Source organism: Dendrobates tinctorius, unplaced genomic scaffold (genome assembly GCF_039654945.1).
Source record: "Dendrobates tinctorius isolate UK_male_01 unplaced genomic scaffold, ASM3965494v1 ptg000309l, whole genome shotgun sequence".
Lineage (NCBI taxonomy): Eukaryota > Metazoa > Chordata > Amphibia > Anura > Dendrobatidae > Dendrobates > Dendrobates tinctorius.
Window position 1 is genome coordinate 3757794 of NW_027361976.1, and position 27104 is coordinate 3784897.

Here is a 27104-nt window from a genome sequence, read left to right on the forward strand (position 1 = left end):
TGCATGTGCACAGCGTTTTTATTTTACATTGAATATAATGGTACTGTACACTGCAGGAGAATCTGCGGCAGATCCGCACCAGAATCCACAACATGTGCACAAACCCTTACTTCATCAGTATTAATAACAATAATTTTTGTTTCTATAGCGCCAACGTATTCCACAGCACTTCACAGTTCAGAGAGGACTTGTACTGAGAAAATGAGACATTACAGAGTAACACAAAAATCAACAATTACCAAGAGGACTGACGGCCCTTATACTGTCCTCATACACGGTTTGTAGTGAGACATGTAGCTAAACCTCCTGTCGTCCTTAAGAAAAAGAGGCTGTAAGTTGTAACCTTCTTTTATTGATTATAGATGTGACAGGAAAGGGTGAAACTATAGAATGCAATAACAGGAGCATTTCAGAATATATAACTGCACAAAGCATAAAACAGAAAAAGTCTGCAATACACAGTAATATGAGGTAATACACAGGTAACATGAGGTGATACATAGGTGATAATTACCTACTTAGTACAGCAAACGTATTGATGAACACACGACTGTAACACACAGTGCTTGCCAACTATGCTTAGAGCAGGCTGTTTAACCCCTTTACCCCCAAGGGTGGTTTGCATGTTAATCCCTGGGCCAATTTTTACAATTCTGACCACTGTCCCTTTGAGGTAATAACTCTGGAACGCTTCCATGGATCCCGGTGATTCTGACACTGCTTTCTCATAACATATTGTCCTTCATGTTAGTGGTAAAATTTCATTCATATATCTTGCGTGTATTTGTGAAAAAAATGGAATTTTGGCGAAAATTTTGTAATTTTCCAACTTTGAATTTTTATGCCCTTAAGTTATATCACAGATATATGGCACACAAAAAAACTTAAGGCCGGGGTCACAGTAACCGACGCAAAATACGGTCTGTAGTTTACAGGCGTAATACGGATGAATGACCCCTAAATAGTGCTCCGTATGTCATCCGTAAGCAAGGTGTGGTTGCGTATTTTGCGCATGTCTGCATCCGTATGTAATCCGTATGGCGAGATTTTCTCACCGCCTTGGAAAATGGACATATAATGGAGCCCTATGATAGGGTTTCTAACAGAAACGAAATAATAGATATAGACACATAGAATGCATATATATATACACATAAGTCATTGAGACAAGTGTGTATATATATATATATATATATATATATATATATATATATATATATATATATATATATATATATATATATCACAGAGTTCTTCATAGCAGAATAGCCGCTAATTAAATTGCTGGCTTCTATCAAATCATTCCCCAACCCGACATGAAATGACACATGGTTTACATTCAGTAAAGCATTTCATTTCATGTTTTTTAATATGTCCATGACTAATAATTAGATGAGGGTTTGTGTGCAAAATTTGGTAGTTGTTGTTTTAAGTGGTTAATTCGTTGTTAAAAAATGTGTGGGTTTCCCATTGCCCTGTAGCGGTGGCGAATGGGTTAATCTAACAAAGGGTTAATGTCACCTTACAATAGAATATATATGTCACAATGACGTATGTGTGTGTGTGTGTGTATATATATATATATATATATATATATATATATATATATATATAGTACTCTATGTGTGTATATAGCTATTCTTTCGTTTCTTTATTAAACCTGTCAGTGTTAGTTTACTGTATAGCGCAATGAATTGCCGGCTTTTCTAAAAGACACCGGGTGCGTATTTCTCGCAAGTCACATGTGTGGTCCGTGTGTAATCCGTATTTTTTGCGCACCCATAGACTTGCATTGGCGTATTAGGGGCGTAGTACGCTGACAATCGGCACGGACCGTGGAATACGGATGAGAAATATACGGCTGTTGGGAGCAAACCCATAGAGAATCATTGGTCCGTGTGTAATGCGTGCTTTTAACGCCTCTCACTCATCCGTATTCCTCGCCATTGTGACTCTGGCCTTAGTAACTTTTCCCACATGTTTACGTTACATCAGCACAATTTGGGGAACCAAAATTTTTTTTGTTTTTGTTATGAAGTTATAAGGGTTAAAAGTTGACCAGTGATTTCTCATTTTTACAACACCATTTTATTTTTAGGGACCACATCACATTTGAAGTCACTTTGAGGGGTCTATATGATAGAAAATACCCCAAAGTGACACCATTCTAAAAACTGCACCCCTCAAGGTGCTCAAAATCACATTCAAGAAGTTTATTAACCCATCAGGTGCATCACAGGAATTTTTTGAATGTTAAAAGAAAAAAAAATGAACATTTAACTTTTTTTCACAAAAAAAATTACTTCAGGTTCAATTTTTTAATTTTACCAAGGGTAACTGGAGAAATTGGACTGGAAAAGTTATTGTGCAATTTCTCCTGAGTACGCCGATACCTGATATGTGGGGGGAACCACTGTTTGGGCGCATGGCAGAGCTTTGAAGGGAAGGAGCGCCGTTTGACTATTTTAATGCAAAATTGGCTGGAATTCAGATCGGATGCCATGTCAAGTTTGGAGAGCTCCTGATGTGCTTAAACAGTGGAAACCCCCCACAAGTGACCCCAATTTGGAAACTAAACCCCCCAAGGAACTTATCTAGATATGTGGTGAGCATTTTGAACCCCCAAGGGCTTCACAGAAGTTTATAACGTACAGCCGTACAATTAAAAAATCATTTTTTCCACAAAAATTATCTTTTCACCCCCAATTTTTATTTTCCCAAGAGTAACAGTATGCCAAAAGTTATTGCGCAATTTGTCCTGAGTACGCTGATACCCCATATGTGGGGGTAAACCACTATTTGGGTGCATGGCAGAGCTCAGAAGGGAAGCAGCGCCATTTGACTTTCTTGGCTGGAATTGAGATCGGACACCATGTCGAGTTTGGAAAGCCCCAGATGTGCCAAAACCATGGAAACCCCCCAATTCTAACTCCAACCCTAACCCTAGCCCTAACCCTAATGGGAAAATGGAAATAAATACATTTTTTTTTTAATTTTATTATTTTTCCCTAACTAAGGGAGTGATAACGGGGGGTTTGATTTACTATTTATGGCTGGTTTTTATGTTTGGCAGCTGTCACATGCTAAGGCTATGTGCCCACGTTGCGTGTTAAAACGCACACTAAAAACCGGACTCCTTCCCAGAAATCGCGTGGTTTTTTTCCGCACGATTTCACCGCGATTCTGTTTGCGATTTTGCTGCGATTTTCTCAAGCACTTTCCAAGCGATTTGAAGCATCGCTTGGAAAGTGATTGACAGGTTGGTCACACTCGTCAAACAGTGTTTGACAAGTGTGACCAGCTTTTTACTATTGAGGCTGCCTATGCGGCATCAATAGTAAAAGATAAAATGTTAAAATTGATAAAAAAAAAAATAAAAAATCGGGGTATATTTACCTTCCGACGTCCCGCGCTGCCATCCCGGGCCTCAGCGTTCCCAGTAATGTCTTGCGAGACCTGTGATGATGTTGGTCTCGCGTTACTATAGCGATCTTGCAAGACCACGTCATCACAGGACCCTGCCGCAAGGCATTACTGGGAACGCTTAGGCCGGGAATGCAGCGCGGGATGTCGGAAGGTAAATATACCCCGATTTTTTTTTTTTTTTTTTTTTTTTTTTTTTTTTTTTTTTTTTTTTTTTTTTCAGGGATATGGTACCCAGGGCCTGGAGGACAGTCTCCTCTTCTCCACACCATGGGTATCAACCGCACATGAGACGATAAGCGATTCTCATGCATTTCTGTGGGTGCGGAATCGCGGCAATTCTTTGCGATTCCGCACAAAAGAATGACCATGCTGCGATTTTTTTTTTTTTTTTTTTTTTTTTTCCCCTCATGCGATTCCGCCGCAGAAAAAAACGCAGCATTAGCACAGCATGTGCGGAATGCCATAGGAATGCATGGGGGGGCGTTTTGTACACGATTTTTAAATGTTTTCACGCCGAAAATCGCAGCAAAAACGCTTAAAATTCGCATCGTGGGCACACAGCCTAAAAGACGCTTTTTATTGTAAAAATAGTTTATGCATCACCACATTTTGAGAGCTTTAATTTTTCCATGTTTTGACCCACCGAGTCATGTGAGGTCTTATTTTTTCCGGGACGAGTTGACGTTTTTATTGGTACCATTTACGGGTACGTGACATTTTTTGATCGTTTTTGGGACGCAGAATGAACAAAAGCCAGCATTTCATGAATTTCTTTTGGGCGGTGCGTTTACATCGTTCCGCATGCAGTAAAATTGATAAAGCGGTTTTATTTTTCGGGTCAGTACGATTACAGCGATGCCTCATTTATGTCTTTTTTTTTTTTTTTTTTTTTTTGTTTTTGTTTTGGCGCTTTTACGCAATGAGAAAAATTTTATATAAAAAATAATTTTTGCATCGCTTTATTCTGCGAGCTATAACTTTTTAATTTTTTTGCTGATGATGCTGTGTGGTAGCTCGTTTTTTGCAGGACAAGATGACGTTTTCAGCGGTACCATGGTTATTTATATCCGTCTTTTAGATCGCGCGTTATTGCACTTTTTGTTCGGCGGTATGATGATAAAGCATTATCTTTTTGCTTCATTTTTTATTTTATAAGTGTTCGCTAAAGGGGATAACTGCTGTGACAGCTTTATAGAGTGGGTCGTTATGGACGCGGCGATACCAAATATGTGTACTTTTATTGTGGGTTTTTTTTTTTTCAAAAAATGAATTTATTAGGATATAAATATATTTTTTTATTTAGCATTTCCCCCCCCCATTACATTGTCCCAGGGGGGGGCATCACTGTCATGTGACAGATCACTGACCTGTCACATCACTGTGACAGATCAGTGATCTGTCACAGGCAGTGCTGGAGGCTTCCTCATGCCGGTGCTTTGCAGGCATAAGGAAGCCACCTCCCTGTAGGCCCCCGAAGGTCCCCGATGCCATATTGGATACGGGTACCTGCAGGGGGGTCTCAGGGAAGCACGGAGGGAGCCCGCTCCCTGACGATGCTTCCCTAAACCCCCGGTACACTGCGATCGTGTTTGATCGCGGTCTGCCGGGGGTTAATGTGTCGGGGCGGTCCGTGACCGCCCTTGACACACAGTGCCGGGTGTCAGCTGTGATAATCAGCTGACACCCGGCCGCGATCAGCTGTGCCCCCCCCGTGAGCGCAGCTGATCACGCTAGACGTACTATTCCATCCTTGGGACTTGGGTCTCAGTTCACATGGACGGGATAGTCCGTCATATGGGAGAAAGGGGTTAAGGAGCATGAAGAAAACAAATGGTGAGGTTTCTCCTCAGACACATGGAGGAACAATGGCTGCTGTTCCCTTCAGTGTCATAATAAGACCACAATGCAACAGGAACAATCCCGCAATGCCCTAGGAACTTCCCATAATACATTGCAAATTAAACTAGAATCTATACATTAAACCGCCAGCAGATGGTGCTGTTACCTTACAATATGAAATATAGGAAGGATCAAAACACACAAAAATACAATGTCTGTAATGATGGAGACATAAAAAATGACTAAACTTTCAAGACAGCAATTTTATGGCTGGATAGAACAGCCCTGCTTACTAGGGTACAATCTGAGGAAACAGAGGTAATCTAAAAGGTAAAAAGTTCTTGCAGTGTATGGTCCAGTCATCAATATAATAGGTGTGTTCAATTAATTCTACATGATCTGGTCACCAGTCAGTATGTGTACAAGTACAGGGTGATATTGAGTGCATGGTGGGCATGAGACCAGATTCTGAGGTGAAGGTGGGGATTGGATAACATGAAATAGATTAATGAGGTGATGTGATGGATAAGTCTAAAGAAATGTGTTTTTAGAGCATGCTTAAAACTGTGGATACTGGAGACTTATTAGATTGTCTGAAGTAGTGCATTCCAGATAACTAGCGCAGCACAAGACAAATTTTGGAGACAGTGGGTTGGTTCAGATATAGAGGATGTTAGTCTGGGGCGTTAATAGACTAGAGAGAATGGGTATAATGGTAGACAGATGAGGGAGATGATGTAAGCTGGTGCAAAGATCTCTGTGGATGAGTGATTACAATGTAAAGTTGTCTATAGCTGGTGGGCAACCAGTGCAGTGACTGGCACTGCTTGAGGGCATTAGGGTAGATTGGAGAGGGGAGACTACTTTAGTAAGATGGAGCCCGATTTTAGAAGAGAGATCAAAATGAGCAGCTCATTGTTGATGCTGGTGTGGCGCCCCTGAGGCTTCAGTCGCCACAGAGGTACTGCACCTTCTCCTAAGGTGTAGTGCCCCACCATCCAGGTAAGGTGGGAACCCCTGACCACGCTCCACACCTGCATTCCACATACAGGATAGTTCAGTGGGGCCACCTAACAGCTTCAGGCTGGGGGTTAGCAGAGCACCCCTCGTGGAACCCTGCTTCGTAACACAAGATGTGCTGGGAGGCGGGTGGAGTGAGATGATACAAAAAAGTGGGAAGAGTGAGAGTTAGTGGTTAGTTGGTTAGAGGAGAGAGAAGAGAGAAGATGGATGTCTGAAGGACGTGCTGCAGCAGGTCCCAGTGATCTGGGCTGCTGGCACGAGAGAGACCAGAGAAAGCGACTGATTGATAACCTAACCTTCCATAAGAGAGAGAACAGATGGGAACGAAGGAGAATAGAAGGACGGTGGGAAGCGGGTTGAGAAGAGAGAGAGAGAGAGAGAGAGAGAGAGAACCCTTCCAGTCCAGAGAGCGCAAAGGCCGGGGCCCGATCCCCGAGGTTGATTGGATCTCTATGTCCGACAACAGACACCGGAGGAGTAGTGAGCCGCTAATGCCTTGCTCCCATCATAGACTTGGGACACAACAGCAACTGAATAGAGAGCCGGGACGCAGAGTGGAGTCCTCGAAGCAGGCTACAGCAGTCTGTCATACAAGTAAAGAATAGGAACACCTAGAGAGAGGCATTCCAGGGTAACTAAGTACTGGAGTGCTTCGCACCTAAAGGCGCATTGGAGGAGTCGTTCAGTAAGGTAGATGTTGGCGGAGCGTGGAAGGGAGAATCCTACCCTGCCTGGAGGTTGGCTGGAGCCCTGACCTGGAGAACACAGTACGGAGGCAGGCAGTTGTGTGAACTGCAAACAGTGAGTAAAGCTTTGGAACCGCATACTCTGACCTCCAGTTATTCCCGCACCACTACACCTGGGTACCAGCATCCATACCATTCTGCGCCTCTCCTCATCCATTGCACCTACACTGCCCTGGGACTACAGCTCCACCTGTGGGGAGCTACACCATCTTTGCTGCACCACACTGTTAGCAGCGGATTAATCAGCGTAACATCCAGAGTCAGCAACACAGAATGTAGATTTATTCATATCCAGGTTGAACAGCGTACAGCATGAAATGTGATCAGTCTGGTATCTGCTGTGGCTTGCAGCATGGGAGCATTACAACAGCAAGAAGGGAAGAGAAGGAGGGAGCATCTTGTCTGTTTTTTTTTTTTTTGTTTTTTTTTTGTCACAACTTTAACAATCTCACAATATGCACAATATATAAAACGGTACAGTAGTAGTTGTTGCAATACACAGATCAATATGCATTATTCCAACACCCCCACTCAACAACTACTTATCCTCTTAGTCCCAGTGTGGTCCTCAATTCTTGGAACCTGGCTCGTGGCAATGGCTTTGTCATAATGTCAGCTGCGATCTTATCAGTTTCACAATAGACGAACTGAAATATGCCACGATCTATCCAATCACGTAAATGATGATGTCTGACGTCAATGTGCTTGGTTCTAGCACTGATCTTTTCACTGCATGCAAGTTTAATGCATCCTTGGTTGTCCTCATAAATCACCGTCGGCTGAGTTGACTGTGTGCCAAGATCATCCATCAATTGTCTTCGCCAAATGACCTCCTGGCTTGCATAGGCTGCGGACACATACTCCGCTTCTGTAGATGACAAGGCAACAGACACTTGTTTCCTACTAGACCAGGAGATTAAACTTTCTCCAACTTTAAACAAGTATCCGCTTGTGGATTTACGATCATGCGAATCACCAGCCCAATCTGCATCTACATAGCCGGTGAGTTCTAGATCTCCCGTTGCAGACAACTTTAAATTTACATCTTGCGTTTCTTTTAAATATTGGAGAAGTCTCTTAACAGCATTCCAGTCTCTTTGGCGTGGTTTTTCCACATATCTGCAAAGGATTCCAACTGTAGTTGTGATATCCGGTCGAGTCATAGTTGATATGTATAGAAGTGCCCCCACTGCCTGATGATATTTCTCATTGTTTGGCAACAGGTCATCTCCTTCCAGCTTCAGGTAGGATGGTTCCATTGGGGTTGATATACCTTTGGCTTCTGACATTCCAAACTGATTCAGAATCGAATTAATTTTTGCACTTTGGTTTAGAAGAAAACTTCCATCTAAAACTCTCTGGATTTGGATTCCTAGATAATGTCACATTTCCAAGGTCTTTCATTTTCAAAATGCTGGTTCAGAATTTCAGCCATTTTTCCAATTTCTGCATCTTCTTGATGAACTACAATCACATCGTCCACATATAAGAGAATATACATCCACTTTCCATCTGTATATTTTGTGTATAAGCATGGATCCGCTTGACCTCTTAAAACCTTCTTCCAACAAGACCTTATTCATCTTGGTATTCCATGCTCTTGCTGATTGCTTAAGACCATAAAGGGATTTTTGTAGTTTGCAAACAAGATTCTCTTCACCCCCTTTTACATAACCTTCAGGTTGAGTCATGTAGAAGTCCTCCTCAATGTCACCATTTAAAAAGGCAGTTTTTATATCCAAATGTCTGACATTCATCTTTTGTACAGCAGCTACAGCTAACAAAGCTCTGAACGTGGTCTGTTTAGCAACTGGAGCAAACGTAATCTTCGCCATACTTTTGAGAATATCCTTTTGCCACCAACCTTGCTTTAAATCTGTGGACTTTACCTTCAGAGTCATATTTGGTTTTGAAGACCCACTTGCACTTGATTGCCTTTTTGCCCTGTGGCAGCTTGGTGAGTTTCCAAGTTTTGAAGTTGATGAAGCGATTTGATTTCCTCATTAGCAGCATTGATCCACTTTGTTCTTTCATGGACAGGTAGTTCTTGCATTTCATCCCATGACTGCGGCTCTGATTCAGGTAGTGTCTTGACTATGTAGGATAGACGTTTAGCTGGTACGCCTCTGCTTGATCTTGAAGATCTCCTGATTTCAGATTCACCTGATTTTTCTGTTGTTCAGTGGTTGAAGAATCCAGCCAGACCTCTACATCCTCCTTGTTATTGTCTTGTAATTGTGACTTCAGCTGGACTACTGGCGTGATGTCACAAAACTTGGGGGACACAAAGTTCTCATCAATCACTACATCTCTACATATTGTGACCTTGTTTGTTTCTGGGTGTAGAATCCTATAACCTTTCTGGGTTTCACTGTAGCCTACCAGGATCCCTTCCTTAGCGTGAGATTCCCACTTAGTTCGCCTTTCTTTGGGAACATGTACAAGCGCTTTACTTCCGAATATTCTTATATGATGTAGTTTTGGCTTTCTGCTGTTCCATTGCTTAAACGGAGTTTTCGCTGTAGCTTTACCTGGTAGTCTGTTCTGAAGATAGCAAGCTGTCATGATTGCTTCACCCCAATATGCTGTGGGCAGATTTGCATCAAACAACATACTTCTTCCACTTTCACAGAGTGTTTGGTTCCTTCTTTCCGCGACACCATTTTGCTCAGGATTGTACGGTACAGTGGTCTGAAATAGGATTCCATTTTTCTATAAAATGCTCTGTGTCTCATTACTTGTGTATTCAGTCCCATTATCTGCACATAGAATCTTTGGCATTCTCCCAAATTTATTATATACCTCAGCTAGATATACTTCAAGTTTCTCTGGAACTTCTTGCTGTGAAGCAGATGGACAACTGTATAGCTTGATTGATCATCAATAAATGTGAGAAAATATCTCTTCTTCCCAGGAGTCTGAGTGCTCATTGGACCACAGACATCTGTATGTATTAAATCTAGTGTCTGTTCTGTTCTTGTAGTACTTCTCTTAGGAAAAGCTTTTCTAGACATTTTCCCTTTGATGCAGCTAGTACATTTCATTATCTGGTTACATAGATCAATTGTAATGTCGTCAGCTAGTTGCTTTTGAACTAACTTCCTTATTGCTTCTGGGTCTCTGTGTGCTAGGCGCCTATGCCATACATGAATGCAGTTATTGTGCCTTTCTTCCTGAGCAGTATACACACACTCTTTGCATTTAAGCTGGTAAAGTTCATTTGTGATTTTTCCTTTTGCTAGTGTGTGGCCCTCTTTTGAGATGATGCAGCTATCATGCTTAAATGTAACTTCATTTCCTTGTTTTGTGAGTTTCTTCACAGATAGTAAATTACTCTCAAGACTAGGCACATAGAGGACATATTTTACTGTGACCTTCTTGCTTTGTGTTGGTGAGATTTGACAATCAATATAACCATCTCCTATACCTTGTGAAGTCATGTACTGACCATTAGCCATAATCACTTTCTCTGACTTACTTTGGTTAAGCTTAGAAAAGTAGTCCCTGTTATTAGTCATGTGACTAGTTGCTCCAGAGTCTATACACCATGCATGCTTTGATGTATTTACACTGACAGTAAATGCAGTTTCAGTATTCACAGAATCATTTTCTGCAGACACAGCACTCTTAACCCTTTGGAGACTGCCTTGCTTTTTCCGCTAATTCATTCTAGCTTTCCAGACTCTGCAGTCGGCTTTCAAATGTCCTGATTTCTTGCAAACAAAACATTCACGTGTTTCTTTTAGGTGCTTTCTGTTATTTAGATTTTGTGTCTGTAAAGCAGATTCTGCATCGCATGTCCTGCTGTTTACACCTTCCGCTTTCCGCTTATATTCATCTATGAGCTTCCCTCTGACATACTCCAATGTAAGCTCATCATCTGGGCGCACATCTAGTGCGGTTATAAGCATGTCATAGTTTTCTGGAAGACCACTAAACAGTAATGCGGCTACATGAAAGTCCTTCAAATCTTCCCCAATGCCTCTCAGGCGTTCTACAATCTCTAGAATGCTTGTTATGTAGTCCTGCATATCCTGGCCATTCTGTAGTTTAGACTGGTACAATTTTCTCATGAGATAAAGTTTATTGCTTAAATTTATCCTCTCATGCACCTTTTGCAGCTGCTCCCACATTTCTCTTGCAGTTTCACTTTTACACACATGCACAATCTGATCATCATCTATACTGAGTGATATGGTACTTTGTGCTTTCTGATCCATCTCTATCCACTCCTGTGATACTGGGTCAGGTTTAGGCTCCTGTGTGTATTTCCACGTACCTTCTCTAATCAGCAGCATTTTCACTTTGAATTTCCAGGATTGATAATTCTGGTTAGTGAGTCTTGGTACTGTAAACTTCATGGAGTTGCTGCTGCTGGTGGCCATCTTTGCTGTCTTCCTTTCTTTTCTCTGTGCTCTGGGGATCTGGGACTCTAGGACTCTGGGCCCATAACCTGTTAGCAGCGGATTAATCAGCGTAACATCCAGAGTCCGCAACACAGAATGTAGATTTATTCATATCCAGGCTGAACAGTTTACAGCATGGAATGTGATCAGTCTGGTATCTGCTGTGGCTTGCAGCATGGGAGCATTACAACAGCAAGAAAGGAAGAGAAGGAGGGGGCATCCTGTCTTTGTGTGGTGTGTGTGTGTTTTTTTTTTTTTTTTTTATTATAATGGGTGAAGGTCGGTCACAGCAAAAAGGGGCTTGCACAGCACGTAAGTATCAAAATAACCAGATAGGCACAATTGGCCATCAGAACAGGTACAAATCAATATGCCCAGCTAGACTCCCGGTGCAAGTCCGTCTTCGTACATACAAAACTCTTACGGTATAACATATTGACCGCCAAGGAAGAGCAAGGTATTTATACCGCGCTCAGAGCCCCACCCATTTGGTACAAGGCCTGTTCAATACCGTCCTATTGACCAGAGAGGAAAATATCCAGGCCTATCTCTGAGATGAACACCATCAGGCAACCACAGACTGGAATTATTTCCCTCCAGATGACGATGTCTGATAAGCACTCTAGCTTTAAAGCATATAAAGCAGGACATGTGCGCATTTAACGTGCGCCTAGAGTGCTCTACGGCCACCGCATCTCTCGCACCTTGCAATTCAATGCGGGAAATAACCTCCGACCAGACTAAGTCTAATTCTGGGAAGAAGCCATGAAATCTGTCACATCCGAACGCATCATAGTGAGAAGTTCAGCTAGGTGTAAAGAGCAGAGACCATTTACACCCGCATGGACAACCAAAATCATGGGAGAGGAAGCGGCCTGAGCTATACGAACAACTTCAGGGAGAACCTGAGACCACGTCAATCCCCTCATTCTTCTCCAAAAGACATTGATGCCATGAAAACCAAAGTCTCTTCCACCCGGCCGACGCTCTGCCCTTTGTGATGCCCAGAAAACGTATGAATGCCCAAGAATCCACATGACAGGTTTCACACCTCCTGAAAAACAAATGCTGAAGTTAATGGATTAATAAATTCGGTCTGATGTACCTTGAAAAACAAGAGGATCGTCATCTACCAATACGCTGAATCTTATGGTTAGACAAACCGGCCTGGGCCGCTTCTGTAGCCGCTCCAATCCTGAATGAGTGAGTACCAAACCCGCTAGGAGAGAGGCACAGGCAAAGTAAGGATTTACGAAGAGGGATTGGAACTAAAATACTGTCAAGGGGGAACCATCTTCATTGGAGAAAAAAGAATCACCTGAACGGCAGACTGCTAAATAATTGTGAACTAGATTTAAAGGACACACAGGACCAGGATCTGTAAAAAGACACCCAGACCAGACGGGTCAGTCTTGACTTTATGAATACGAATCTGAAGATCCATGTCGCAGGGGGAGATGTCATCATGCCGAAGACCACCTAAAGTATGCTTTGACACAGGGACTAACTCACTGATGCGTAAAAAAAAGGCTGAAAAAGGCCATACCAATTGCGGCAGATAAAAGAACAGATTCGAATGGAGAGGAACAGATGATGGAGGTGTCATTAAACGGGTAAGCAAATTGAAAAATTGAAAGAAATCGGCCGTCTGCTCTCCTGAGGAATGTGCCCCCTTCTCTGGCCTTTGATGGCCTGACTAATGATAAAAAAAAACTTGGTAACATCCGTCCAACCAAAGAGGCGGAAATAAAAGGCCAAACCACATATGCGATTCTGAGCAACAGCCCCATATACCCCCATGCTTCGAAGGTGAAGTAGGTAATCAATGGTGACATCCAAACGAGTGTCATGGGAGGACAACATCGGTCTATCCCCCACTAAATCATACCACTCCCTCCACGCCTTACCATAAGAACGCCATGTAGACGGGGGCGACCGAGTTTCTTGCCAGGTCCATTAAACATCCTCCACCACCTGCCACATGAGGGACGAGCATGGGTGCCCCTCCACTTTGGCTGTGGCTTAACAGTCTTGAAATTTCTGCAAATCAAAGCGAGAAAGAGAGTCAGCGATTATATTGTTAGTACTTGGGATTTGTCTAGCTCTAAACCAGATATTAAAATTTAAACATAGTAAAACTAAAAACCTAAGCAGCTTGATGACAGGGGGGGAGTGAATGCCTGGTGATTTGTGCAGTGTACCACATGTTATCTGTCCAAAAACGGATGTCTATCCCGGAGAGAGGAACCCCATATGGCAATAGCTGTGACAATGGGGAGTAACTAACAAAGTGAGATTTTTAACCCAGCCTGAGGAGATCCAGGACTCTGGCCAATGTTCTGTACACCATTGATCCCTGAAAATAATACTGAACCCAGCAGCATTGGGGGAGAAATCCTCAATAGTCCCTTCCAGTGACTGAGAACACGTGTGACCATTGTAGGACAAGAGGGACTCTTTCCAGACCAGGAAATTGGCTTGTAGAGGTGGTTTTATATGAATTTTGAGATGGGGAAGCTTGATACCTCTGGTTGACAGAGACAGATGTTTAGAAAATTTATTCCCATGAGCATTACACGACATGCGAATGTGAGAAGACCCAACAATGACTGCATCTGTCGTAGTGTAACTTTTCGGACTGAGCAAAAACCTTCAATCAAAGATGGTAGTTTTGAAATTTTTTTTCAAAAGGAGGATGAAAAACCATTGCCGTGGAATCTCAATCCCCAAAAAGGATAGGATGGTGGAAGGAACAAAAGTTTTTTTCTGTGGATACAGGAACACCAGAGTGTGACATGAAAAAACGGAAAGTGTCCAACAAAATCTGTCAGGACCTGGATTCCTTTGGACCCACAAACAAAAAATTATCGAGATAATGGATAATTGCTTGGGAACCAGTCTCCTGTTTGACTACCCACTCTAGGAAAGTACCGAGTAATTTGAAATGGCAAGAAATAGAACAACCCATAGGCAAACATACATCACAATAAGAACCGTCTACGAAGCATCCCAACAGGTGATGACAAGCTGGATGAACTGGCAAGAGGTGGAAAGCAGACTCAATGTCCGATTTTTCACCGTTAAAGCCCCTGGGCCAGCGTCCCTAATCCACATCATAGCCCGATAAAAGGAAATGTATGTGGCCGATGCGTCGCTTTCTGAAATGCCGTCGTTTTTCGACGATCTTTTTGGGGTAGGAGAGGTGTTGAATGAGCCGAAACTTGCCGGGCTTTTTTTTTTTTTTGGGGGGGCGGGACAATTAACAGGGAAACGTGCAAATTGTAAAATGATAGGATTGAGAATAGACCTTTTATTCTGCCTATAGAGACCTCTTTCTGAATCTTATATGTAAGAAATAGCGGAAAATCCCATGCCAATTTTAAGTTTGGGGAAAAAGATGACTGTCTCATCACTAGACTCTAATGAAAGAAAAGGGGATGAAAAAAAATGTAACTGAAACCAAAATATAACTGAGCTCCCGCTTCCTTATTGGGATAACGGTCGAGCCAAAACTCCATCATGGTTACGCTCACTGGGGTCCTTAGGTTCTGAGTGGTTTGGTAGATTTTGTGGACAATTTTGGTGAGGGACGAGGGCATTTGATTTTGGCATGAGGGCCTCCACAGACCGAACACTCATAATTTGTACTTGCATAATCCGAAAAAGCGAGTGCCGTTCATTGAACAGCCAACAGGAGCTGGGTCTGCGGACGGCCACTGAGCTGGCTCCGTAGGTGTGGGCAGAGGTCACTGTTTGAAAAGGGGGTGCAACTTTCTGAGCTAATATGAGTCGGATCCATGTATCCATGGATTTTGCTCCCCAAACCAGATGAGGTTGTAGGGCTAAACGCCTCCTGAAATCTTCATTGTAGCGCCACCAAGCACTACCCCCATGGGCCTTATATGAATTATAAATGGTATCCATATATATGAACATTTCTGAGCAGCGATCTGGGTGCTTGAGGCCCATAACGAACATAGCCTGCAACTAATTATTAATTGTTTTTGCGACTTTAGGTTTACGTTCAAACGATCTATTCATGGGGCGCCGTTCTCTATCGATCGGGTGTTTCAGGGGACACGAGGACCCAAAGATCAACATAATCGTTAACAAAATTTGGGCTAACAGTCTCATCATTTAAGTGAGACCTATGCAGGGCCAAGCAGTGGGGATCTTTTTTAGGGTTTTGGTCTAACGCACAGTGGTTAACTAAATTTTTTTTTTTTAACCAGGTGGGAAATTGGAGCCCTGACTCGAAAGCGCTTTTAAGGCTGGAAGCAAACCTGCACCCTCCCCCTAATCTCTTACATACTGGTACTCACCGATACCTTGCTGAACCAACTGAACGGGAGTAGACGGAGCCGCCTGCGCAGGAATAGCTGCATCCTGAGTGATCAGAAAGCATCGAGATTCCAGGGGAACGACAATGATGCTTCCACCGTGCAGAGCGACGGCGCCGATCTGAGCTGTAAGATGGAGATGAGGACCAGGTGATGTGGTTACCGCGTCCGTGATGGCACGGAGTCAGGGCCGTGGATCCAGCATCCTCCATTACGTGGACTATAGGAGAAGCCGACATAATATGGGCACTGTACCCATAGTGGGTAACAGTTGTGGTGAGAGTGGCCCCTGCAGGGGGTTTAAAATTTGCTTGGGGGCCAGTGGGGGTCTAATTGCATCAGGTTGTGCAGGGAATGTACAAGGTGCAGTACTATGTAATGGCTGTGCATTAGGGGTCTGCAAAGAGGTGGCAGGCTCCTCAACAGAGGATGCACTGCTGCAAGCCTGTCCTCCCATTGCAAGCAGTGGCTACCACAGGAGATGTGGGGGCGTGGGAGGATTATGGTGTCAGGGGGCTGCAAGATGCCGGATCTGCATTGCCTCCTATAAGGAGGAAGGGGTGTAGAAGCCACCGGAGCCAGAGGCAGGGTGGCCAGGAGATGTGTGCGCTGCGATGCCTCCGGGACATGAGAGGGTTTTAGCTGCTGCGTGCAGAGCAGGAGGTGTATTCCAGCGATGATGCGTGCGCATGCTCCGTGACAGAACAGGGGCTGGCTTAGATGCTCTGGCGGGCGGATACGACGAACGGACCACCAGCCACCGGGAACAGACGGCTGAACAGCAAGAGGGGCGCTTCCTGCTCGACAAAGATGTCGGTATGCCAGGAAGCACCTTCCCTAGTGATTTTTCTACCTGATCACTGACACCAACGAGTCAGCCATCTCTCACCAGCAAACAGCATCGCGCAGCCTCCGGGTCCCACTGCTGTGAGGAGAGATGCAGGAAGAGGCTGGGACATCATTTTTAAAGAGGGCACAAAGGGAGGAGGAAAAGGGGGGAGTTGCCATAATGATAAACAGGCGAAAGATAAGGAGAAAAACACCAGAAAAAAGGCAGAGATGCTTACCTGCCCAGGCCGTCAAAGAATGCAGTCAGGGTGGACTAAGAAAGGTAGTGTAACAACCCTGCCGGCAATACAGCATGGCCTCCCATCCCCTATCTGCCTTGCACACCAGCTTACACACTACTCCAGGCCATGCTGTGGGTTCTGTCTTCTGCCGGCTTCATGCTGCGTGCCCCTTCTTCCTGTCTGCTCTCTGCATGCTTCCTGGCTGTGTGCATGGGAGGGGTGGCGCCGGCACTCTGGTTCTTATGGAATCAGTGTGCTCCTGCCTAATGTGCTCCCGGCCAATCACCAAGAGGTCTATAGTATTTAGGGCAGCTCCACCTGGTGGAAGCTGCCTGTGCAATGTCTTAACTCAGTGTCCTGCTGCTGAGTTGCCAGGTCCTGTCCTGTGTTTTGCCTTCTCTGGAGGCTTGATTCCTAGTCTTGTCTGTGCCTGTCTTTCCGCCCTCCAGGAGGTAAAATGTCCTTGTTCCTAGCCTTGCCTCATACCTTTCCTGTCCGCCCTCCAGGAGGCAGTATATCCTGGTCCCTGTGCTTTCGTTCCTTGTCTCACACCATTACCTCATCTGAACTGTCCTACTTCTGTCTGTCAGTCTCTTTTTCTGTGGCTCCTTTCCCTGCTGTGTCTATCCTTGTGTCCTCAGTCTGCTTGTGCTCCGTTCTCTTGCGGCTCTGCTTGTGCTCCGCTCTCTTGCGGCTCTGCCTGTGCTCCACACTCCTGTGGTTCTGCTTCTGCTGCAGAACCTCTTGCTGCTAACGGTAGCTCCTCTCCGCAGCCTTGCGGTTCTTCTCCTGTGTGAACAGGTCCAAACCTGTTCCTTCATACCCATCTATATTTCCATCCTTCCCTTACCAGTACCTGTACTTTCGATGTGTACAAGTCCCTACCTATTCCATACACCACTCCTTCCTGCCCCTGTGTCTCAGCCATGCTGATCTGTCAGTTGTGCCTGCTGCCTGCACATGTCCTAGTGTTCCGTCTCTCTAAGTGAGATCAGCAGCCACAACCAGACACCACCCTGCCGCACAAGCCTAACCTCACCATTAGAGGCTCCAGTGAAGACCAAGGTAGCTGTCCTAGTCACACCCCTTCCAGGGTAGTCTGGTTTGTGGCACAGTGGGGCCACAACCCCCTGTCTCACGCCCACCAGCTAGGGCGTGAGCGTGACAGGTAGCAACACAGATGCAGCAATACCGATGAGACAACCACTCTCAACCTACCAATCCATAGAGGGGGTGGTTGTTTGGTATATTAGTGCACAAAAGATAATAATCTCTATGCGGCGTTATTCACATACAGGTGATGCAGAGCATCTGGCTTACAGTCTTAGTGAAGCCCATACTCTTAAATCAGGCGGGCTGCCCAGTGCTAACCAAAATGCATCTTGTGTAAACAGAGCCACAGCTGACAGAGCCATCTGGGCCCAAGCGCACCCTGAAAAATAAAGTGCAAAAAAAAATCAATATATGTGAGGTATTAGTTGATATTATGGCCAAATTATGGAAGCTCGCAACACATGTCAAGGGTCCCCACGTTTGTGAGTCCTATCACAAAAACAAAACGGATTCAAAAAACACCAGAAAAAATGTTTTGTTTTTTTTTAAATTCTTGGAGGATTTCTAAGTCCTCTTTTTGTGCAGGAGATGAGGAGAAAGGAAAATTGAGACACAAGCTTTAACCCCTTGTAAATGGGGCACACCAGTCAGGGGGCATCCAATAATTATTGAAGTACCCTCTTTCCCCAACATTCTCCAAGCAACTAGTGAAAAATGATGGTACACAGTTGCCACACTTGTGAAAACAGGTCTGCGCACAACTGCAAAGGGCTGCAAAAGTTTGAGTGATACCTATGTTAGCAGCAAAATGACTATAGATTCAGCCACATGTGACAGCCACAGTGTAGAAACTTTGTCAACGCATGACAGGAGACATTCAAGATTTAGTTTGCACAGTAAAACACATCCTAAACTCTGAAGGTCCCCATGCTGAAAGTCCAAGATGTACATCTATGTGGACCCAAAAGTACAAGAAAATTTGGCTGCCATATGTGTTCTGCCTTCATACACGTTGACACTGTGTGCAATCTAGCATACAGCATAAACTACTTTCTGTCTTCCAAGTAAGCAGACTGTTCTCTGTAGTCTAACTTGTTTATTGGTGAACAGGTATAGAACATGTGGTAACACTATAAGAATACAAACAACATAGGTAAGTATTGGGCAAATAATCACACAACTAACACTTACAATTAACAGGAAAGTATACAGTGTGATGCAGACTTTAACATGGAAATTCACAAATTTCTAATCACATCTCCTATGCACTGGCTGCTATACAGTTAATCACATCTCTGTACAAAACTGCATTGCAAGAAGAGAGATACTAATCTTACCAGATATGCTTTACCGGGATAGCAAACTCAAGTTGTGCAGTTACAGAAGGACATACACACGTGCGTCCTATGAAGTACACAGAAGAAAATGGAGTCATCTTCTTCCCAGTATACCTTTCTTCAATTCCACAATGCAACACTCTGTCTGCTGTTAAAGAGACAGGCTATAAATTCAGCCACCACTAGATGGTGCTATAACAACTAACCAGCACATAAATACAAACATATTGCTCTATAATCAGAGGGCAGAACAATATGCTCGAAACCATGTTTACAAGTCAAAAGAACACCCTGCCTACAGTGAAGCGTGGCGATATAACACAGCCAGCATTTGTCATGTATGACCAGACGTTGGATGTATCCATATCGGAAAGGGGTTAAAGTTCCTTGAATTAAACATGGTAAAGTCTAACTTTACATTGCTTACTTTGTGGCACATTTTGTTGGCACACAGTATCATATTTAGGCCCTTCCTGTGTAATATTTTACTAAATTAAATGAACCAAAAATCTGTCTTTTACGCTACACTTATTGTGTTTTAGACATGGACACTTTTTGCCAAGCAGCATAAGACACTTTTGAATCAGCTGAACGTTGGTAAACTACAGACGTCACAAGTCCTGACACTGAAGATTTCCTAGTCTGCATGAATGCTATCTTTATCTGTAACATAGTCCATGTATTCTAACAAGGGAGCCATAGTTTAATGATATATTTAATGTTTGGCTGCTGCTACTCCACAGGAAATACCAAACTTTACACTGTCTAATATTCATTTACATCCCACTTCAGCCCACAAAAATGTCCAGCTTCTCAGCATTTGGTTTATAAATTAATGCTTCCCTGACTGACACCAAATTATGCAGTCTGTGCTTCTTCATAAGTTATAGGATTAGTTATTCTGCTGGTTTATTCCTAACTATAACTGTAGCAGAAATACAAATTGCTAATTCAAGCCAATAGTAACTTATCAACACAAACGATACGTTATTACTTTTACGCTTGTTTTTGTCTTTTTGCAGCCTGTTTATGATTTATGCTAAATTCTTTTAGTTTGCACCTCTTTCAAGTCTGCTTTAACTTTGGCCTTTTCAAGTGTGTTTTTTTTTTTTTTTTTTTTTTTTTTTTTAATCTACAGATGTCAGCTGCTGATTTGTCAATTTCATCTTTTAAAGTCACGTTTTTGCACAAATGTGTTCCTGGAAGAGATTTTTTTTTTTTTTTGTGCATGGCAGAAATGTTTTACCTAAATGTTAGCTGGTTGCAAATTTTTAACAAAACGTGAATTTTTACTATAAAATGGTGCAAAAAAAAAAGACAAAAATAGAACATTTTTTTATTTTGTGTAAAATCCCTGGACAACATGCATAGTTTTGAAAAATGTGCCCCCCAAAAAGTAAATGAATACCACAAGACAGAAAAAGCAAGGTAACTACCTTATTTTCGGACCATAAGACGTACCCAGGTTTGAGAGGTGGAAAATAGGGAAAAAAATATTTGAAGCAAATAATGTGAATGAATGGGGACACAGGGCTTATTTTTAAAGCACCACTCCAGCACTAAAAAATAACACTGGGGTGCGGCTTTAAAATCCCATGGGAGAACTAGAACTCCCAGCATGTCCTGCACATCCTATGGCATGCTGGGAGTTGTAGTTCACCACAGGAGTGGCAGAGTGCTTTTTATGTGCTGTAATTACTAACCTTTTAATTAATTCTTACTTGTACAGATAGTGCAGGTCCGCCAGCCAGCCAGCCCTGACCCACACGGAATCCCACACAGCATTGAATTCATCGCTATAAGGCTCTAGACAAAAAACAAATGCATGTCATATGTGAAAAGTACAAAATGCTTGAAACATCAATGAAACCATCATTTGTATTTAAATAAGGTAATAAAGACTGCATATACCTATTCACAGCACCATATGAATAGCTGCACATAAGAACAAGGAACAAAAAGAATGATAGTTTGGAGAAGTTTCCATCAAGTTCAAATAAGCTTTTTTTTTTTCTCCATTTTCTGTCAGGAATTTTCTTCCAAAACTCCATTCAGGGATTATTAAAACCCCTCATCATATGATCAGCAAAGTGGATTTCCCAAGCAAATGATGAGTGTTTTCTAAAAGTCTTTGAGGCGATCTGTGAGCCTAGCCCAGAGGTGCTGGTACACCCTAGGTGGTGATTAACCAAATGCATGAACATGGATGAAAGGCTTTTGGTCACTTTTCAGGACCACCTAATGTTGACTATTGGGTCCAGAATAAGCAGGGACTTTATTGAATAAGTTGCAAATTATACAGAATCTTTGCACATAAACCTACTGTACAGTCATGGCCAAAAGTATTGACACCCCTGCAATTCTGTCAGATAATATTCAGTTTCTTCCTGAAAATGATTGCAAACACAAATTCTTTGGTATTATTATCTTCATTTAATTTGTCTTAAATGAAAAAACACAAAAGCGAATGAAGCAAAAAGCAAAACATTGATCATTTCACACAAAACTCCAAAAATGGGCCGGACAAAAGTATTGGCACCCTCAGCCTAATACTTGGTTGCACAACCTTTAGCCAAAATAACTGCGACCAACCGCTTCCGGTAACCATCAATGAGTTTCTTACAATGCTCTGCTGGAATTTTAGACCATTCTTCTTTGGCAAACTACTCCAGGTCCCTGATATTTGAAGGGTGCCTTCTCCAAACTGCCATTTTTAGATCTCTCCACAGGTGTTCTATGGGATTCAGGTCTGGACTCATTGCTGGCCACCTTAGAAGTCTCTAGTGCTTTCTCTCAAACCATTTTCTAGTGCTTTTTGAAGTGTGTTTTGGGTTATTGTCATGCTGGAAGACCTATGACCTCTGAGGTAGACCCAGCTTTCTCACACTGGGCCCTAAATTATGCTGCAAAATTTGTTGGTGGTCTTCTGACTTCATAATGCCATGCACACGGTCAAGAAGTCCAGTGCCAGAGGCAGCAAAGCAACCCCAAAACATCAGGGAACCTCTGCCATGTTTGACTGTAGGGACCGTGTACTTTTCTTTGAATGCCTCTTTTTTTCTCCTGTAAACTCTATGTTGATGCTTTTGCCCTAAAAGCTCTACTTTTGTCTCATCTGACCAAAGAACATTCTTCCAAAATGTTTTAGGCTTTTTCAGGTAAGTTTTGGCAAACTCCAGCCTGGCTTTTTTATGTCTCGGGGTAAGAAGTGGAGTCTTCCTGGGTCTCCTACCATACAGTCCCTTTTCATTCAGATGCCGACGGATAGTACGGGTTGACACCGTTGTACCCTCGGACTGCAGGGCAGCTTGAACTTGTTTGGATGTTAGTGGAGGTTCTTTATCCAACATCCGCACAATCTTGCGTTGAAATCTCTTGTCAATTTTTCTTTTCCGGCCACATCTAGGGAGGTTAGCCACAGCGCTTTAAACTTCTTGATGACACTGCGCATGGTAGACACAGGAACATTCAGGTCTTTGGAGATGGACTTGTAGCCTTGAGATTGCTCATGCTTCCTCACAATTTGGTTTCTCAAGTCCTCAGACAGTTCTTTGGTCTTCTTTCTTTTCTCCATGCTCAATGTGGTACACACAAGGACACAGGACAGAGGTTGAGTCAACTTTAATCCATGTCAACTGGCTGCAAGTGTGAATTAGTTATTGCCAACACCTGTTAGGTGCCACAGGTAAGTTACAGGTGCTGTTAATTACACAAATTAGAGAAGCATCACATGGTTTTTCGCACAGTGCCAATACTTTTGTCCACCCTCTTTTTTATGTTTGGTGTGGAATTATATCCAATTTGGCTTTAAGACAATTCTTTTTGTGTTTTTTCATTTAAGACAAATTAAATGAAGATAATAATACCAAAGAATTTGTGATTGCAATCATTTTCAGGAAGAAACTGAGTATTATCTGTCAGAATTACAGGGGTGTCAATACTTTTGGCCATGACTGTATATATCTGTTCTTGTCCTGCTCTATTATATGATGTTAACAGATCGGACAAAAGTTCCGAGCTGATTGGATCACTTGTAACCTTTTCACTATAAGTTACGCGTTTACATAACCTATGTCAAACTCTGTTATGCCAATACAGTTGATAGCAATGATAAAAAAGGGAGCATCAGCTGACACTCCCTCCGCCATCATTATCCCTGTGTGTCTGACATTTCAGCGCAGCGGGCACAATGAAATTACTACAACACGCCAGCTGTGCCAAGCAGTGAAGAGCTTCAGATCACTCGTGGCCAAGACGAGCAGCGGAGGGAACGAGGAGAGGCGAGTGTGTGTGTATGTATGTATGTATGTATGTATGTATGTATATATATATATATATATATATATATATATATACACACTCACTGGCCACTTTATTAGGTACACCATGCTAGTAACGGGTTGGACCCCCTTTTGCCTTCAGAACTGCCTCAATTCTTCGTGGCAGAGATTCAACAAGGTGCTGGAAGCATTCCTCAGAGATTTTGGACCATATTGACATGATGGCATCACACAGTTGGCGCAGATTTGTCGGCTGCACATCCCTGATGCGAATCTCCCGTTCCACCACATCCCAAAGATGCTCTATTGGATTGAGATCTGGTGACTGAGGAGGCCATTTGAGTACAGTGAACTCATTGTCATGTTCAAGAAACCAATCTGAGATGAATCGAGCTTTATGACATGGCGCATTATCCTGCTGAAAGTAGCCATCAGATGCCTGTTCTTAGCTGAGAGGAGTGGTAGCCAGTGTGGTCTTCTGCTGCTGTAGCCCATCTGCCTCAAAGTTCGACGCACTGTGCGTTCAGAGATGCTCTTCTGCCTACCTTGGTTGTAACGAGTGGCAATTTGAGTCACTGTTGCCTTTCTATCAGCTCGAACCAGTATGCCCATTCTCCTCTGACCTCTGGCATCAACAAGGCATTTCCGGCCACAGAACTGCCGCTCACTGGATTTTTTTTCTTTTTCGGACCATTCTCTGTAAACCCTAGAGATGGTTGTGCGTGAAAATCCCAGTAGATCAGCAGTTTCTGAAATACTCAGACCAGCCCTTCTGGCACCAACAATCTTGCCACGTTCAAAGGCACTCAAATCACCTTTCTTCCCCATACTGATGCTCGGTTTGAACTGCAGGAGATTGTCTTGACCATGTCTACATGCCTAAATGCACTGAGTTGCCGCCATGTGATTGGCTGATTAGAAATTAAGTCTTAACACACAGTTGGACAGGTGTACCTAATAAAGTGGCCAGTGAGTGTGTGTGTGTGTGTGTATATATATATATATATTTTTTTTTTTTTTTAATGTGGTGCCCATCATTCTGTATGGAGCACTATGTGGGCTGCCGTTATACTGTATGGAGCACCATGTGGGGCCCCGTTATGCTGTACTGGAGCACCATGTGGGGCCCGTTCAACGTTATGGAGTGCTAACAGAGCCACACATAGTGCGCCATACAGTATAGCGGGGCCCCACATAGCTTCAGCAAGACAGATTTTAGCCATTTTTTTCAGCGTGAATAGTGAATTTAGGGGGAAGGATAAAAGACGGCTAAGTTGATCATGCAGATTTCTCTGATAAGATATATTGCAAAATTTCTAATGTTTGTACAGAGTTTATTGAAACTACAGTGACCATTTATATTTTCTTTACATGAAAGAATGGAAATCTTTCTTCTTTCCTTCCATGTTCAATCAGTGAAAGATAAAATCCAGGTCACTAGAGCCATATGGATTTTTTTCATCCTGAAGACCCTTCCTTCAGAATTTATTTTATAATGGTTTAAAAGAGTAATTTCCTCCCATTTACATTTTCTAGTAATTGTAAACGCTTGGTACTACGCCATGGACTGAGTGTTCTAAGACAGAACTTACAGTTCTTTGCTTAAGGTCTGCTTTATTTCTGATGAAGATGGGAGCCCTGTTGTAAATTGGAAACTAATTGGAGAGCTATAATTTAGTTTTGCTGTATTTCCAAAGCTAATAGATTTTTTTTTTTTTTTTTTTTAAGAAAAAAGAAAATGGAGGAACCTATTGCATGAAGTTTTAAAATCTTGTTGATGTACCGTTGATAGTTTGATAGTCCATTAAAACAGATCTGTCATTGGAGTGATCCGCTGTATATGGCACATTATGGAATGCCATATCGCGAGCTCAACGATCACTGGATTTTGGCCGTTGCAGCTGTAAAGAGGAAATTTTGGCTCGTTTTTCATCGCTTTGAAAGCTCTTGAACAATAACAATATGGAAGAGGGCAGGAGCCATTTGGTGAGCTGCATTTCTTGCTACATGTTCACAGACTTACCAGTGGAAAAGCCAAACTTCACATGCCACAAATGCAAGCTTGTGTCCCTGTTGGAGGAAAAGTTGCAAAATCTCGAAGAGAGGTTAGCTACGTTGAAGATCATTAAGGAAGGTGAAGAGTTCTTAGAGCAGAATTATCTCTCCATGTTACAGAAAGAGAACAAATTTGAAGTGCACCTGAAGAAACAGAGGAATGGAGACATGTGACCCAGAGAAGCAGGAGGATTGGGAGGCAGTCAGTGCCCATACTGCTAAGGAACCAGTACCAGGCTCTCACGCAGGAAACGATGAAGAAATACATCAGGATAAGACTTTGCCCACAAACAGCAACCTTGTACTCCCTCAGAATCCTCCTGGATGGAGAGAGAAAAATGTTGTGAAGAAGAAACGGAGAGTGGTGGTCATGGGGGACTCCCTGTTGAGAGGAACAGAGGCTGCTATCTGCAGACCGGATATAACCTCAAGAGAAATGTACTGTCTTCCAGGTGCAAAAATTAAAGACATGTCTGACCGGATATCAGGACTCTTCAGACCTACAGATGACTACCCATTCCTGCTAATACATGTGGGGACAAATGACACAGCAAGAAACAACCTGGAAACCATCTGCAGTGACTGTGAAAACTTAGGTAAGAAAGTGAAAGAACTGGGAGCGCAGGTGGTCTTCTTTTCCATCCTCCCAGTGGATGGCCATGGAACAAGGAGGTGGAATAAGATTCTGCAGGTGAACAACTGGCTACGTCGATGGCGCCGTCAGCAAGGATTTGGATTTCTCGATCAGAGTGAATTACCTGTATGACTGACTGCTTGCTAGAGATGGGATGCACCTTTCGAAGTCGCCTTGCTATACTCATCGGGAGAGCTTTAAATTAGAATAATGTGGGAAGGGAAGCAAAGGCAAGAAAAAGCCACACACCTGACAAATGCTATTGAGAACTCTGCTATTAGAAGTGGAAAGGAAGAACGAAGACAAAAGAATCTAAATAATAAAAATATTGGAGAAAGAGAAACCAATCACAAACTAAAATGTTTCTATACTAATGCACAAAGCATGGGCAACAAACAAGGAGAATTGGAACTACTAACGCAGGAAAAGAAATGTTATTGGAATCACTGAAACTTGGTGGGACAATACACATGATTGTATCCTTCTAGCCTTGTATTCCAACTTATTTGCAAGAAACAGACTTGATAAATGAGGAGGAGGTATCGCATTGTATGTTAGAAACTCGTATATCTGCACAGAGATTGAAGCTTCAGAGACTGGGAGTTCTGTGGAAACTGTTTGGGTAAGAATACAAGGACAGAACAATGGAAAGGACACCATTGTAGGCCTTTACTACAGGCCGCCTGTGCAAGCTGAAGATATGGATGAACTCTTTATACATCAAATGGCCAAGTTCTCCAAAAAATGACATGGTTGTCATGGGAGATTTCAACTATCCAGACATTTGTTGGGAATCTCTCTCAGGCAAAACTAACAGGTCAAGGAAACTCTTATCCTCTCTTGCTGACAACTTTATCTTCCAAAAGGTAGGGGAGAAAACATTTAGACACTGTTC

The 27104-nt window shown here is 42.9% G+C and overlaps 1 protein-coding gene across 7 annotated transcripts in view; it reads left to right on the forward strand.

The window, feature by feature from the left end:
• Nucleotides 1-27104, forward strand: part of KIAA1210 (KIAA1210 ortholog) — a 238566-nt gene that overhangs the window by 41505 nt on the left and 169957 nt on the right. For 2 of the 7 annotated variants that reach the window (XM_073560975.1, XM_073560976.1), the window contains exon 2: nt 15673-15930. The exons of 3 other annotated variants lie outside the window; for them this stretch is intronic. In XM_073560975.1, the coding sequence (XP_073417076.1) occupies nt 15914-15930 (17 nt within the window). In that variant the 5' untranslated portion in view covers nt 15673-15913. Of the gene's footprint in view, nt 1-15672; nt 15931-15990; nt 16057-27104 lie in introns of those variants that run through there. 2 more of the 7 variants (XM_073560980.1, XM_073560981.1) reach the window with 2 other exon arrangements.